Raw genomic sequence first — 16,499 nt, forward strand, 5'->3', positions numbered from 1 at the left:
GTACAGATGGGACAGCGCACAGTGGGGACAGGCATCAGCCTTGTTATGTGTGAGAGGCGGAGCAGCAGGTTTCCCAAAGGAGGGAAGAAGGGATGTGGCTGGAGAAGGAGGAGAAAATGAGGGGCGCTGGGGCTGGGCTGAGGGTGCCAGGTTCTCCTTGCTTCCGGCCTGATTCCTTATCCACTGAGTGCCTGTTGTGTGCAGCTTGCCCTTGTGGGTGAGGAAGGGGAGGCCTGGGGACCAGAATCCAGGCCACAGAGCCTGCTGACTCAGGCCTTCTGCTCCTCCGGCCCTTCCTCCTTCCTCCTGGCCGTGGAGCCTGACCCCCTCTTGGACAAACATCTTGTGGCCGTTTCCGCCTCGCCTGCCCGGAGCCCCAGCCTGGCCTGAACAAACACCCGGGACCTGTGCTCCTGGCCTCAGCTCTGGGAAAAGCCCGGCCGGGGGCTGCTCAGGTCAACCCTGGGAGAGTGGGAGGGAGGAGGCACAGCCCCTGCACAGGGGTCTGCGTGGCCTGCCCTGGGGGCTCCTCCGGCTTCTGAAGCCGCCAGCACAGTGCTGGGGCTTCAGCTTCCCCATCCATAAAATGGGCCTAATTATAACCATCTGAGAGGTAGGTCTCCAAGGGACCTGCCCAAGGGACCATAGTGCTAGAAGGGGCCAGATTTTACCGTCCCTCCTGTGACCTCCCCATTCTTGTTCCCATTCTGAAGTGACCCATGGGACGGCTCCTCCAGTCCTGTTCCTGTCACTTCAGAGCCTCCTGGTGTTCCTGTCAGAAATTAGGAACCAAGCCAAGGGTGGGGGCAGCAGTGGACATTCCTGACTGTAAAATACATGAAAATGGACTTTGAGGAGTGAGCTCCCTGTCCCTGGAGGTGTGAGCAGAGACAGCTGAAGGTGGAGGAGGTGACCTCACCAACGTTTCCTCATGATTTGCTCCGAGAGCCCTGTGAAGTGGGCAAGCTGGCAGGTTCTGGGGTCAGAAAGACTCAGATACAAACCCCAGCTCTGCTGTGTGACCAGGCCCTCAGCTCTACGAGGGGCGCTGCTCTGCCTCCTCAGCTGCTTGGGGAGTAAGTGAACCTCTTAGGGCAGAGCGCCAGCACCCGCAGTTGCGTGGAGCTGCATGGAGGTGCGTGAAGGTGCTTGAGGGCCTCCGTGGCTGAGGGAGCTGGGTCTCCCTGCTCCACCTCGCTGGGAGTCCTGACTGGCCCACAATCCAAGCCCCCTCCTTGAGAACTTTGCCAGATAAAGCCTTTCCAGCTGGGGTTTGATTTTGTTCTTGTTTTTCAGGAAGGATCTGGGAGCAGAAACAATGAAATAAATTTTTTTCCCTTCCTAGCAGTTTCTCCTCATCTGAGAGCTGTGGGGCTGGATTCCCACTTTGCTTTCCGGTGTTGGTGTTCCGAGGAGCTGCCAGGAGAGGATGAGTGTGGGCGGGGGAGGTCAGGGGGGGACTGGGTAGGAGGGAGAGGGAGAGGGGGGAGTGGTCTAGGCAGGGCAAGCATTCGGAAAAGACCTGATGTGCTCCTTTCTGCCTGTGGATCATTGTACGTGCTGTCCCCCTCCCACCCCAACACCTGGCCCCATTGGTAGCTCCAGTGCCTCCTTAAAGCAACACCTCCTCCAGGAAGCCCTCCCTCATCCCCCCCGCCAGGACTGAACTGGTGTCAGCAGCACCTCCCTGCTCTTATTAAGTTATAATCAACCTTCCACTGTGGGCTGGTTGTGTTGGTGTAGGGTCATCTCCACTGCATGAGACTCTGAGCTCCGCACAGGGCCTAAAGATGGACCTCGGTGGACACCAGCTGAGGAGAGCATGATTGCTCAAGGGTCTTGATCTGGGAGGGGGAAGGCAGAAGGGGAGTCAGTTCAGATGGGAGGCCAGGGAGTCGGAGGAGCAGCGGGGGTAGGCACAGAGCGGGTGCAGATGGGACAGCGCACAGGCTGTGTGAGTTTGGGCAGTGAGTTCTCTGAGCTTGTTTCCTTATCTGTAAAATGCAGATGACACCACCGCTGGCGAAATTAACTTGAATGGCCCCAGCGCCAGGTCTAGGGGGTATCCTGCAGGTGTTGTAACCAGCCTAGCAAGGGCGGGAGCTGGGGTTGGTACTGAGGTGGCAGGGTCTCTTGGCTGGAAGGGACAGTGGGTGGAGGCAAAAGCAGAGCCGTGGACCCATAAATCACCTCTAGCCACTCGGCTACGAATGCTAAAATTAGTACGAGCACCCCCCTTTGCCTCCTCCCAGCATCCTCTGCGAGGGGGCCAAAGGTCCTGCAAATGGAAGTGAATTATAGGCAGGGGGGCACTCAAACCTGCTGTAAATCACTCCGTGGCTGCAACATTTAAGAGCCTTTTCTGAGGCCCCTCACTTAACCTTTTGCCCCCTTGCCAATCATGCGGGGACCAGCATTGGGTGGGCATGAGGGGGCCGGGGGGTCAGAGCTCTGGTTTAGGCGCCCCATGCCAGGACCCACTGGTGGCCTTGAGGGCCGCTGAGGAGGGAGGGACAGGAACGGGGGTAGAGGAAGCAGAGGGAGGCACCGCCCGGGAAAACACCTGCACCCTCTGGCGAGGTGCTGAATGGGAGGGCTGGCTGCGACGGTACCACGCACGTGGGGTATCTCACCCACCCCCTCGCAAGCGCATGGAACGAAGCCCAACACCCCGCAGCAGCACATGTTTACACAGCGCTTGTTGTGTGCCTGGCTCTGCCCCAAGTTAATGCTCCACAGCAACTGGGAGAAACTGAGGCACCGAGTAGGGCTGTGACTTGCCCAGGAGTTGTAGAGCTGGGGTTCCACCGATGCTTTCAAAGGGGAGCCTGCGGGTCACCCAGGTGAGTCCAGCCATAGAAGCTGTGGTGGAGGGAAGAGGCCGGGGTGGTCAGCTCTTCTTGAGTGGACGACCCCCGACAGGCAGCTGGCTGCTCTGCGCCCCCCTCTCCCATCTGGATGGCCGTCTGGGTGTCTCCATCCAAGCCCCTGGGCCCTACCACTCCCCCCGGCAGGTGCAGCTGCAAGCGGATTCCCTTTGGCCTCTGATTCCCTGCAAAACTCCACCAGAACCCACGCTCCCCCAACCCACGGTGGCTTTTGTCCCATGTTTATCTTTAACGTGAACAATACACATTCTTTGTGGAAACAGAACATTCAGAACAAAGAAAGGAAAACGTCATTCCACCCGCCCCCAACTAAAAGTCATAACCCAGCAAGGCCAGGCCCGGGGGTGCATGCCGCCCAGTTCTGCCTCTCCTTGGCCTTGTGACCCAGGATGCACCCCTCGGAGGCTGGGCCCTGGGCCTCAGGGCCCATCTGCAGCTGCACGGCCTGTCCAAGCCCAGGACCAGGGCTGGAGCTCAGGCTATGGAAGCTCTTGGTTCCCTTCGAGACAGAGGGGGCCCAACTCTGCCCATGGTGCCCAGGGGGAAGTGAGAATGGAGGGCAGGGATGGGGTGATCCGGGTCCAGTAGGAGAAGTGGAAGTAACCCAGCTCTCCCTCCTCTGACCGACCTGCCCGCAGTGGGCCAGCACAGCCCCTGGTTTGGAATGGAGGTGCCAGGGTGGTGCCCCCACCACTCAGCCCACACCATCTATGGGTTTCCTGGAGCCCCGGGCTGTGATGCAGGAAGGAAGGGGTCCCCTGGCTGCCTGCCCAGGAAGCCCCAGCTTCCTCAGACCCCTGGCTTTGACCTGGCCTGGCCAGCCACCCGCCTTGAGTGGGTTCCGGGACATGGAGGCTAGGGGAGGGGCACCACATTAGCCCTGTTTTCAGATAGAGACTGAATTAGGACTAGAACCCTTGCCTGTTTCAGCCAGAGCCTCAGACACCTGCCCCAGACTTTCTTGGTGGCTGCCCTGGGGCCAGTGTGGTACCCCCTGAATCTCCTGTACCACCCGAGAGATTTCCAGTCACACAGAGCTGTGTTCAAAGCCTGTGCTACCCTTGGCCGGCATGGCCTTGGCAAGCCCCTGCTTCTTTTTGGCCTTCCCTAAAACAGGGCCAGTTAGACCCTGTGCTCATGCGGAGAGTAAATAAGCTAAGTGCAGGCCCAGCCTGGAGGGGCCCCGGGTGAGTGCCAGTTGGGTTGGGGGGTTTAGGTGTGTGGCCACTCCTGCCCTACTGGCCAGGCCCAGGTGTGGCCGGATAATGGGCCGGGTGGCTGAATCTGTGCTGACCTCATCGCCTTCCTCTGGGGCCCCACAGGGCTGCCTGTTTTGCTGGGGAGGCCTCCCCTCCTATCCTCTTCCTCCAGGCCTCCTTCCTGCTTCCCTGGTCTGAGGCCGGGCCCTTCCGTCCAGGCACTCATCAATCGCACGCGAGGTGCCAAGCGTCCGGCCCGTCTTCTCGGGCCATGATTCACTTCCTGTTTCCAGGAGCTGGAAATAGCTTCCCCTGGATGCTGGGATATGCTGGGGGGGGCTACCTCCCTAGATAGCTGCTGCAAGTCTCCACCAGCATGCCTCCACCAGGCCTGTGCGTTCACCACTGACTACCCGCGTCTGTGTTCTGTTGGACACCCAACCCACCTGAGAAGGCACTGGTCGCTCATTTAGGGATGTAGGAACACCTACTGGGGTTTGGCCCTGGGGCAGCAGCAGTGATGAGGAGAAAGGAGGACCTGCCCTCAAAGCATCTGTGGGCATTAACCAAATAATACAACTAGTGTGCACAGAGGACTGTGCAGGGAAGGTGCGAGGGCGTCTGACCACAGAGCTGAGCTGGGAAGCAAGAGGGACAGCTGGCTGGGTGGTGGGGCCAGCAGGAGTGCCACGGCCACACAGAGACTGCGGACGAGGAAAAGGGGACAGGGCTTCATCCCAGGAGCTTTTGTAGGGTTTCAAATTGGAAAAAAACAGCATGAACATGTTTGCAATTTGAAACTATCCCTCAGGCTACTTCATGGGAAAATGATTCAGAAGAGGCAGGAGGAGAGCAGGAGAGGGAGCAGGAGGACAAGTCCAGGTAAGAAGGGTGGGGCTCGGACCTATACGGTTCGCTCAAACTGATGGGGGTGAATAGGGGGTGACTTCTAGACAGGTGAGAAAAAGGGAGGGGCATCCAGGTGCCTCCAGGTTCCGCCTTGAGCACATTGCAGGGGCCCGGGGATGAGTTCTGGATGTGCCTGGCATTTACTCTGACTTTGGATAAGTCACTTAACTTCGTTATGCCTCGCTTCCCCCATCTGTAAAATGGGTACAATAAACCTCCCTCTTAGGTGGCTGCTGTGAGGGATAAATACGAAAATCCATGTGAAGCTCTCAGAAGGGTGCCTGCTCCTGGGCAGCCTCAATAAACATTAGCTGCTTTTATTCCAGAAGTATTTTCTACCTCAGGTCTTGTAGGTCTCGACCTTCTGCAAGGACTGGCGAGGCTTCCATGAGTTGGAGGGTACAGCTGGGAAACAGGCTGGGAGAGAGAAGGGCTCTGTCCAAGGTTCCACAGCTGGGAAGTGGTGAAGCAGGATGTGAACTGGAATCCTTCTGGCCCCACAGCCTCCCTTGCTGCACTGGGCCCCGAAGTGCCCCTCCCCTGCCTTTCCCCACTGGGGGAGGAGAGGGGAGGCTGGCACAGTGGTCCTACATATTTCAACCCAGTCAAGCCACGATCTCATAGGAAAACCTATATTTTAGACACACAAACCTTCCCCAGGCCAGGGCAGGGGATGTCGACCTTCCCTGGAAGGTGAGGACAGCCTCAACGGGTTGGGCAGGGGAGAGGGTCAAGGCTGCCCTGGCACTGTATAGAGTGGGTACCAGCCAAGAAAATGATGGACAGCATTCATTCATCTCCTCTCCCATTCATTCATTCATTCATTCACTCACTCACTTTTGTGAGCCTGCTTTGAGTCCAACCTTCTGCCTGGTGGTATGGGCATTAACCAAACAATACAGCTAGTGTGTGCAGAGGACTGTGCAGCGAGGGTGTGCAGGACCAGGACCAATCGCCCTGACAGAGAAGGTCTTGATGGCCTCTAATGGCCCAGCAAGTGCCAGCTCTGGAGATGCCTTCTGGCTGGCTAGGGAGCCAGAGCAACAGACACATGGCCACCTGGTGGGTGCTCTGATGGTGGCATTATGGGGTGCCATGGGAGTCCAGAGGAGGGGGTCTTACCCAGCCTGGGAGGTCTGGGAAGGCTGCCTGTAACAAGAGAGGCCATAAACCCTGGTTGGGTAGCTCAGTTGGTTACAGCGTTGTCCCGATACACCAGGGGTATGGGTTTGATCCCCAGTCAGGGCACATATAAGAAGCAACCAATAAATGTATAAATACCTAAGTGGAACAACAAATCCCTCCCTCCCTCCTTCTCTCAAATCAAATAAAAAGATTTTTAAGAAGGGGAAAAAAGAAGAAGAGACGCCAGAGCCGAGTCCTGGAGACATAACCAGGGGACAGGGCAGGGCGGGGAAGTTCAGGGTTGTAGTGGGACTTACTCTTCCTGCGGGGCCTTTGGGACTCAGATTCTAACTAAGTGTGGGAGAGTCCGAGGAGAAGTACAAGCAAAAGATTGCAGCTCATCCTGTGGTCAATGAAGGCTGCTCTTGAGTAAGACGAGAGATGGCGTCACCCGAAAGTCCCTGAAGAACTGGTCCCAAGTTCCTCAGTAGAGGGGACTTTTGGCCAGGCTGAGTAATTACTCGAAGGCTGGGCTGCCCAAGGTTAAGGGCTGGACCGTCCAAGGTCAGAAGCTGGCTAACCAGGGCCAGGCTGCACCCTACAAAGCAGAGATCGCACTATTGAAGGTTGATCATGCAAGTCGTGGATTTCATGGGGAAACCCTCTGTCAGCCGTGGGGGCAGCAGGACCAGGGCCAATGGCCTTGGCAGAGAAGGTCTTGATGGCCTCTGAGGGCCCGAACTCCAGCGTGAACCCAGGGCAGGCTGTTGGTCCATGGCAGCCTTTGTGTACAGCTTCTCACATCAGCCTGTTGTCCTGCGGACTTGCTTGTACACTCATCCCCCACATGTACCTGGATCCCCATCTGTGTACACATGACCCTGACATGCACTCCATGCACACAAACACACATTCACACCCCTACTTACATGCACGTCTCACATCCATGCTCATCTTCCCACACCCCACCTGCCCCTCACATACACACACTGGGAACAACCCCCAGACAGGGACCTACAGGCTGATGCTTTGGGAGAAGCTTATTACCAGGGCGGCTCCATGGGGAGCTGGACTGTGCGGCTTGGCCCTGCCTCCCTGGCAGCTGTCTGTGAGAAGACCCTCCTCCTTCGGAGCCTTGGCCTGGAGAAGGGCTTTTTAGACCGGGCTTTGAGGGATGCCTAGAAGTTCACTAGGAGAGACTTTCCAGAGGAGGTGACATGTGGTCTGGGTCTGAGGCATGCTTTCAAGTTTACCAAGAAAACAAGAGAGGAACCATCTCTGGATGCTGGGTTATCTTTAGGGACGTGTGTAGGCCACAGGACAAGTAAGACCAGGCCCTGCTCATCCCTGCCAGCCTCTCCCATGTGCCCTGTGCGTGACTGAATGGGACACAGGGTCTCAGACGCCTTGCCCTGGAGTGGTGAAGACTGGCCCAGTTCACGTGTGCGCTGAGCACGTAGCAGGTGCTCAGCCAGAGTTGGGAAATTTCAGAACTGATTCATCGCCCTCTTTTGGGCCTCCTGCTTGCATCCCTCCAGCGATGGCCACTCCCTCCCTTGTAGGGCAGCCGTTTCCCTTTTCAGACCCAGCAGTGTCCCGACCAACCAAGTGGTGAGGTTTGGAAGCAGCGGGAGGGCCTGGATTTCAGCCCATAGCTGCCTGTCCACCAACAGCTCTGATGCCTCCAGGGATGGTTTCATCCCCACCACGGCTCCAAAGAGCATTGAAAGTGGGGGAAATGTCCTCAGAAGTTGACTGGGACACAGAGTGGATCGGGCTTTTGCAAGGATTGGCTGGGGAGCATCCAGGGCACAGCGGGTGCTCACCCCACATGACTCTCCATCCTCCTCAACGCTGGGCTTTCCCGCCTCCATCAGCAGGGACGCATTCATGGAGCACCTACTGTCTGCTTACGGCCGCCTGCCCCCCAGCCGCCCTGGTGTTGTCCCCTGGAGATGGCGGCAGCCTGGGAATGTGGGTGGGGACCCCTGGGGCGTAGGCTGCTGGACAGAGGCCTCAGTGTGGAGCTGCTGGGGTCCTTTCCCGGGGCCCAGACCCATGACTGGACGTCTGAGAATGCCTCCCATTATCCAACTCACAGAGCACAAAGGGGCCACGCGGGGGCTTGGCAGGCCAGGCGCCCGGGATGGGTGCACGGGGGGCCCTGGTTCCCCACCACAGAGGGCAAGGATGTGCCCAGAGTGGAGAGGGCAGCTCTCACACGCAGGAATGAGAACCATTTCCTCCAGCCTTGGGGGAGACAAAGACAGAGAGCAATGACCAGGGACTTGCCCCCTCAGGCAAGGGCAGGCCACGCCTCCTGTGCTGTGAAACCAGGCCTCAAAGGCCACTCCCCGCTCCTCACCCCTGGGGGGCATCCAACAGAGGCTGGGGGGGGGGGGGGGGGAGAACACTCCGGAACTCCAAAGGTGGGGAGACCTCCTAGTTTCCTGTGGCATCTGCAGTGGGAATGCCAACAGAGCCACGCCAGCGGCACCCCTCGTCGGTAATTTAAACGCATCAGCGTGATGGGGGCTGGGTCTCCGGTCAGTGCGGCCACCTGAGGGTCACCCGGGCTCCTCCGGGCCACTCAGTGGGATGTGGTGGCAATGACAGGAGAGCTGATATAGGGGCAAGGTGGGCTAGAGAGGGAGTAGGAGTCACGTTGGGCCACCTATTTGCTGTGTGACCTCAGTCAGGCCTCTAGGCCTCTCTGAACCTTGGTGTCCATGTTTCTGAGAAGAGAGGAGAGAGACCCGGTGAAGGGTTAATTAAACAGGTGATCTTATGCATCTGCGCCCTTAATTGGCTCGGCACTGCAGCTGCCATGAGGGTGATATTATCTGGGTCTGGGGCTCTCCTGAGTGGGGTACAGATGGTGGATTTGAGGAGCCTGGGGGAGAGGAGCAGAGTTTCAGAGCTGGAAAGACCATGGATGCCACTTCCTGAAATGCTGGGCCATGTGACATGCGTGTGTTTTCCATCCTCACAGCAGCTTTGTAAGGTGGATTATACTCCCCTTCTTCCAGATAAGGAAACTGAGGCTCAAAGAGAGGTGGGGTCACCAAGGCCACACAGGTGGCTAGGGGCAGAGCTGGGGTGGAACTCGGGTCTCAACTCCCAGGCAAGGGGCAGAGGGATGCAGTGGTCAAGAGCAGGGTCTGGAGGCCAGTGAGCTGTGCCCCCACAGGCAAGCGTTGGCACCTCCCTGATCCTCAATGTCCCCATCTGTAAAATGGGCTGACAAACCCCACCTCTCAGGCTGCTCCAGGAGGAAACAATCGGGGTAAGGCCTTGAAGAAGCCTCGGCTCCTGGCCTTCTCCCTCTCCCTTCCCCTCCCCCTCCCTCTCCCTATGGAGGCCCAGGAAGGGGGGAGGGGGCTGAGCTATCCCAGAGGTTTCTGTCTCTAGCACCTTCCTGTCACCAAGGCAGTGCTCAAAGCAGTCAGCGTATCAGGAGGTATCAGGAGCTTTTCCTGCAGGAAAAGCATTCTCTGAGGCCAGGCCCAACGGCAGGAGCCCCCTCCTCCCAGCACAGCCTGGCCCCACTGTTATTTTTTCCAATTGTAGAAGAAAAACATTTCCTCCTTCTCCTCACAGCTCTGGCCTGGGCAGCCAGAGAGCCGAGGATGGACAGGGCAGGATGAGGAGCCCCTGCCCAGGCAGGGGAAAGGCCCAGGCCTGTCTTCTCTGGGCCAGACTGACCACTGACCCCTCAGTGCCCAGGCAAGGACCTGCCCCCCTCTGAGCCACCATGTCCTCACCTACAAAGGCACGGCATTGGATCAACATTTCCCAACTTTCAGGTGCTTCATACCACCTGGGTTATGACCTACTTCACATTTATCTTTACACTAGAGGCCAGGTGCACAGATTCATGCACAGGTGGGGTCCCTCGGCCTGGCCTGCGGGGATCGGACCGAACCTGGCCTGGTGCACGGATTTGTCCAGGTTGTGTCTGGCCTGTCTTGTCCAGCCCTGACTGATCAGGGCTGGCCTGCTGGGGATGGACCGCAGGAGGTTGGCTGGCTGGGGAGGGACCATGGGAGGGCTCCAGGGTGTGTCCAGCCCATCTCACCCAGTCCTTCGGCCAGACCCCAGCCACAAGCTAACCTGCCAGTTGGAGCATCTGCCCCCTGGTAGTCAGTGTGCGTCATAGCAACTGGTCGAATGGTCGAATGAATGGTCGGACACTTAGCATCTTAGGCTTTTATTATATAGGATTAACTCACATTTTTTTGCCTGGACGGTGTGGCTCAGTTGGTTGAGTGTAGTCCCATGCAGTAAGGGCCGCTGGTTCCATTCTGGCCAGGACACATGCCCAGGTTGTGGGCTCAATCCCCAGCAGGAGGCAGCAGATTGATGTTTCTCTCTTTCCCTCTCCCTACCTCTCTCTCACTCTCTCAAATCAATAAAAACATTTTTAAAAAAAACTCACATTTTAAAAACTTCAATAATTGCATTTATTAAGCAAACTTTACATCATTATTGTATCTGGAAAACCAGTATCACTTGCCAAAACCAGAAAATAACAGCAAATATTATTAAGAAAACAAGGCTCTACCAGTGATTTCCAGAATGCTGGTGTCAACACCAATGAGCTTGAGACCTTCTTTCTATTAAAAATGGACAATGACAAATGTTAGAGAGGCATTAAAGATACATTAGCTCCAAACAGAGACCTTCTCCTTGATATAATCAGAAGGCTTGAACAAAAACTGAAAATGGCCTGAATTTCAAGGTTAGCTAGTAGCTAATCCAGGGTTGGTTAATCTGAGTTAGTTAATTCAGAGTTTGTTAATGCCCGATGCCACCTAACTTCCCCGCCCGGGTACCCTCCATCTCTCATTGGTTTCCTCTTAAACCTTTTCTGAGAAGACACCCCACTGCATCTTCCTTCCTTCCTTCTGCCAAGAGTTATCAGCACCCCCTCTGCCCACCCAGGGGTATGGGGTGGCTGCCACCACGACCCATTCTAACCTGGAGAAGCTCCCAGCAAATGGGCAGAGAGAAGAAAGCACAGGATCTGGAGATAGATCTGAGTTTAAATCTCACCTTGCTCATGTCCCTCAGTTTCTCCATCTCTGAAATGGGTTCAATGATCCCAGTTTTGTCAGCTGACTGTGAGGATGGCAGGAGGTTGTTCAGGGCAGTACTGGACTCCACTAGCTACCACGGGACTCATGACAGAAAGTGGGGCCCTGGTGCGCCATGGCTCAATGCGAGGGGAGAGAAACTGGCATTTGGCCAGTGCCTGTGATGTGCCTGGAACTGTGCTTTCTGGAACATTATATTCTTCGCATCTCACAATCTCCCAGGGGCCAGTGTGCTGTTATGATTGTCCTTATTTTGCAGATGAGGAAACTGAGACTCAGAGAGGCCAAGAGCCTTGCCCTAGGCCATATTGTACTTGGACTTCCAGCTTATGCCAGGACACTTGGACCCTTGTTCCAATTATCTATAGGAACGTATGCACAGGTGACCCAGTTCGTTTCATTTGGATATACCAATACAAACGTCAAAGGGTACTTACTATTAATTAATATGGCCGAGCTTAACCAAAAACTAAGGAGAGAGAGACACAGGAGATAAACAATGCAAGAAATCACACAGGTTTATTTACCAGAGAGCTGATGGGTTTCAGTCCTTGGCAGGCCACCTGGAGACACTCACTGACAGAGGAGACACACGGAGGTCATCAAAATATGCCGGCAAGGAGCTCGGTCTCTTGACTCGAAGAGAGGCCTCTAGCAGTTTGGGCTCAGGCAGAGCAAGAATGGCAGTTTCGCAGTTTGGCAGTTTCCAGGGGGGAGGAGAGCATCCTGTCTGTGGAGGGCAGACAAGCGTCTGAACCGCAGCAGATTTGCTCTCCTTAAATCCTTGAAGCTGGGCGTCTTCAGTGTCTCATATCGGGTGCCATACATGGGTGCCACCCTGTTATCTAGGTATACACTCAGGCGGGAAAGTTGTGACCATGTTCAAAGCTTATCAATCATACATACATCTTATTTTTGGAGTTGTTTACAAGTTTTGGTCTAAGAATAAAATGGAGTCTACTTTATGCTAACTAAACTTATTACTATAACAGGCTTCTTCAGTGTCTCATGTCAGTGTGCTCCGGTGGCCTTCTGGGCTTATCAGGATACTCACGCAGGGGGTTACAAGTTACTTATCAGGAGTTAACATGCTGGGAGTTGTTGGTCAGGAGTTACAAGTTATTTGTCAGGAGTTAGCTTACAGGGTGTTACAAGTTACTTATCAGGGTCTCACACACACACACACACAAGTTAAGTTTCACTTCTAAGTAAAGTTTAAAATTCACTCTAATAAAGAAATGAAATTTGATTATACTATCTTATACTCGCTAAACCTATTACTGTAACAACCCTGGCGGAGCTCTTTGCAGCCTAAACTGGCCCTGCATCCCCCAGCCAGGGTGGCTCCAGCCCTAGAGCTCAGCTTGGCAGGTAGTTTTGTGTGCCCAGAGCCATCTTTCACTGTGTGCCAGGCTGGGCTTTGAGGACACAGAGCATTATCCTCAGGGCTCAGTGGGGGGAGCTGCAGGATTCAGCAAGATGAGCTGGAGACAGGAAAGAAGCTAGGAGGGGCGAAAGAGGGAGAGAGGAGTGGGGGATAGGGGGGGAGACAGAAAGAGAGACAGACACACATAGAGATAGATACACACAAAAGACGGAGAGTGAAAAGGGAGGGGGTGGGAGAGAGACAAAGAGAGAAGAACCGGGTGGAGCAGAAAGACATAAATAGAGATGGGGTGGGAAGGCCAGAGAAAGATAAGGCTGAAGGGAGACAGATAGATGGACTGATGGGGGAGGACGCAGAGGAGGGAGTGGGGTGAGGTGCATCGGGGCAGGCAGCCTCCTGCACCCCTGCTGGGCTCCCCAGTCTGCTTCCACAGGTTGTACAACATGAGCCCTGGAGGTGGGCACATGGGTCCTACCTGGCTGTCCCCTGGGTGGCCCGGAGGATGGTGCCAGAGGCAGAGCCTCTGATTCCTTACAGCTGAACACTCCCAGCTATCAAAGCAGTGGCAGGACCTGGGGACGGGGGAGGAGGGGAGCGGGGATTGGGAAAGGCAGAAGTGATGGGCAAACACTGATGGCAGGAAGGCAGGAAGGCCAGGGTGCTGGGCTAAGGAAGCAGGGGGCTGCTGTAGGCCCGGCTTCTCCTGCCTACCCTGTGGGGCACCGAGAGATCCCCTGTCCTTGCTTCCTGGCTTGGTGGGAACAAGTCTGTTGAGGCCAGGCCACCCTTAGAGCAAGGGCCACAGGGAACCACGGGGCAGCCAGGGGTCTGATAGGAGCCCCTATTCCTGTTCTGAGAGGCCAGAGCTGGCCTGGGACTGGGGGTGGGTTGGGGTGGTTTCAGAGCCAATAGATCTTGGCTTTCAAACATTGCAATTCTGCTCCTTGTGAGCGGTGCCTCCAGCCAGTCCCTTCTCTCTGGGGAGTCAGGTGCTGCATCTATAAAGTGGGGTCCTAAGAGTACCAGCCTCAGAGGGCAGCTTCCAGGAGGAGGAAGAGGAGGAGGAGGAAGAGAATTGATTCATGGAAAGCTCCAGGCGAGCCCTGTTTGAGCACCCACCCTTGCCAGGTGCCAAGGAGGCTCCTGACATGGGCGCTGTGACCTTGGGATCCTGGCTGCCTGCCTCCCACCTCAGTGTCTACCTGTTTCTTCCAGGAGGAGAAGTGGCTGACCACCCACGAAATCGGAGGATTCTAGGTCCTTCTACAGCCCCCCACAAAGGGGGAGTGCCTCCTGGGAACTGCAGTGGGCAGCAAGGCAGCAGCCCACAGGGCTGGGCCTCCGCAGGAGGCCACTCACTCAGGACCAAGGCCTCACTCACTGGGTGTGGCCAGTGCAGACCAGACTGCCTCGCAGCCTGGCACATGCCTGAAATAGTCCCTCTCTCCATTTTCCCGATTTATGAGTCTGACCCTCGAGCTCTGTCCCTCTGTCCCACCACTTATCAAACCCCTGTTACGGGGCCGGGGTTTGGGGGGACAGATCTTGGGGACCAAGGGGGTGGTGCCCCCTGCCTAGCTGGCCCTGGAGGTACCCAGGCCTGGACAGTGCCCTATGAGAGAGGGTAAAAAGGGGGAGACTTCGAGATGGGGAGAGGGAGGGCTGTGGACCGAGAAGGCGGAGAGGGAGAGAAAGGGGCAGACAGAGATGGAGAAGAGGGAGGTCCGACGGATGGGAGAGAGACCGCGAGTTCCAGGGGGAGGGAGCGGAGGGAGCCACGGAGAGAGGGAGAGGGCGCTAAGGACAGAAAGACAGAGAAGGGAAAGAGAGACAACACACACGGGGAGGGGGTTAGACAGAGACGGAGACAGGAGGGTGGAGAAAGAGAGGAAAGAAAGCAAAAACCCAGTCCGAGCGAGACGGGCCGAGCAGCCAGGAGGAAGGAAGGAAAGAAGGATAAGCGACGGAGGCGGAGGCGACGCCGGGAAAGGGAGCCTCGGGCCGCGGACGCCGCGCCCGCAGGAGGGTCCTGGAGGGCGCGGGGCGGCCGGACCCTCCGACAGCCCAGCCGGGGTCCAGCAGCCGGAGGGCGGGGCGGGGCCCAGGGGCAGCCCGGGGAGCACGCCGGGCGCTCGGGAAGGTGGGCGGGGGGCGGGCAGGGGCTCGAGGGCGGGGCGCGGCCGGGCGGGGCGCGGCGCGAGGGCGTGTCCGCCACGGAGCCGCCCCCGCCCCGCCCCCGGCTTGCGCTGCGCCGCTGAGCCCGGCCGGGGCGCCGGGGCCGGGGGCGGCTGGCGCGGGCAGGAAGCGCCTCGCGGCCCGGGCCCGCCCCCCGCCTCCTGCCTCCTCCGGGTTCCCGGCTCCCGGCCGCGCCGCGCCCCATGCACTCGCCGTGCCGCGCAGCCCGCGCACGCCCGGATGGCTCGTCGCGCCGCGGGCGGCGCACCCCGTAGCGCCCGGGCCGCCGCGACCAGCCCCCCGCCGCCGCGCCCGCCATTCCGGGCCCCGCGGCCGTGCCCGCTGCCGCTGCTGCTGCTGCTGCTGGGGGCGGCGCGGGCCGGCGCCCTGGAGATCCAGCGCCGCTTCCCCTCGCCCACGCCCACCAACAACTTCGCCCTGGACGGCGCGGCGGGGACGGTGTACCTGGCGGCCGTCAACCGCCTCTACCAGCTGTCGAGCGCCAACCTGAGCCTGGAGGCCGAGGCGGCCGTGGGTCCCGTGGCCGACAGCCCCCTGTGTCACGCCCCGCAGCTGCCGCAGGCCTCCTGCGAGCACCCGCGGCGGCTCACCGACAACTACAACAAGATCCTGCAGCTGGACCCGGGCCAGGGCCTGGTGGTCGTGTGCGGCTCCATCTACCAGGGCTTCTGCCAGCTGCGGCGCCGGGGCAACATCTCGGCCGTGGCCGTGCGCTTCCCGCCCGCCGCGCCGCCCGCCGAGCCGGTCACGGTGTTCCCCAGCATGCTGAACGTGGCGGCCAACCACCCGAACGCGTCCACCGTCGGGCTGGTGCTGCCGCCCGCCGCCGGCACCGGGGGCAGCCGCCTCCTCGTGGGCGCCACGTACACGGGCTACGGCAGCGCCTTCTTCCCGCGCAACCGCAGCCTGGAGGACCACCGCTTCGAGAACACGCCCGAGATCGCCATCCGTTCCCTGGACGCGCGCGGCGACCTGGCCAAGCTCTTCACCTTCGACCTCAACCCTTCCGACGACAACATCCTCAAGATCAAGCAGGGGGCCAAGGAGCAGCACAAGCTGGGCTTCGTGCGCGCCTTCCTGCACCCGCCGGACCCGCCGCCGGGCGCCCCGTCCTACGCGTACCTGGCGCTCACCAGCGAGGCGCGTGCGGGCGACAAGGAGAGCCAGGCGCGGAGCCTCCTGGCGCGCATCTGCCTGCCTCGCGGCGCCGGCGGCGACGCCAAGAAGCTCACCGAGTCCTACATCCAGCTGGGCTTGCAGTGCGCGGGCGGCGCGGGCCGCGGCGACCTCTACAGCCGCCTGGTGTCGGTCTTTCCCGCACGCGAGCTGCTCTTTGCCGTCTTCGAGCGGCCCCAGGGGGCCCCCGCGCCCCGTGCGGCTCCCGCCGCGCTCTGCGCCTTCAGCTTCGCCGACGTGCAAGCAGCCATTCGCGCCGCGCGTACCGCCTGCTTCGTGAAGTCCGCACCCGACGAGGTGGTGGCGGTGCTCGACAGCGTGGTGCAGGGCACCGGGACAACCTGCGAGCCCAAGAGCAACATCCAGGTACGCCCAGGCCTGGCGGTGCGGGGGAGTCAGCTCAGGTCGCCGAGGGAGAGCGGGCCGGTAACTAGGCGGGTTGCGCGCTTAGCGGGTCACTGGTGCGAGCGGACGGGGACACAAGTGTGGACTCTGGGCCACAGGTGCATTTGCCGGGACTTCG

The 16,499-nt window shown here is 58.6% G+C and overlaps 1 protein-coding gene across 1 annotated transcript in view; it reads left to right on the top strand.

Annotated features, from left to right (window-relative positions):
• Positions 1 to 15,019: 15,019 nt before the first annotated feature.
• The window catches only part of PLXND1 (plexin D1), a 55,128-nt gene continuing 53,648 nt past the window's right edge, over positions 15,020 to 16,499 (top strand). The window contains exon 1 of the mRNA XM_070433589.1: positions 15,020 to 16,342. Coding sequence (XP_070289690.1) covers positions 15,020 to 16,342 — 1,323 coding nt within the window. The remainder of the gene's footprint in view (positions 16,343 to 16,499) is intronic.

Source organism: Myotis yumanensis, unplaced genomic scaffold (genome assembly GCF_028538775.1).
Source record: "Myotis yumanensis isolate MYYU_CA2020_CCGP unplaced genomic scaffold, mMyoYum1.0.hap1 SCAF_14, whole genome shotgun sequence".
In the NCBI taxonomy this organism is placed as follows: domain Eukaryota; kingdom Metazoa; phylum Chordata; class Mammalia; order Chiroptera; family Vespertilionidae; genus Myotis; species Myotis yumanensis.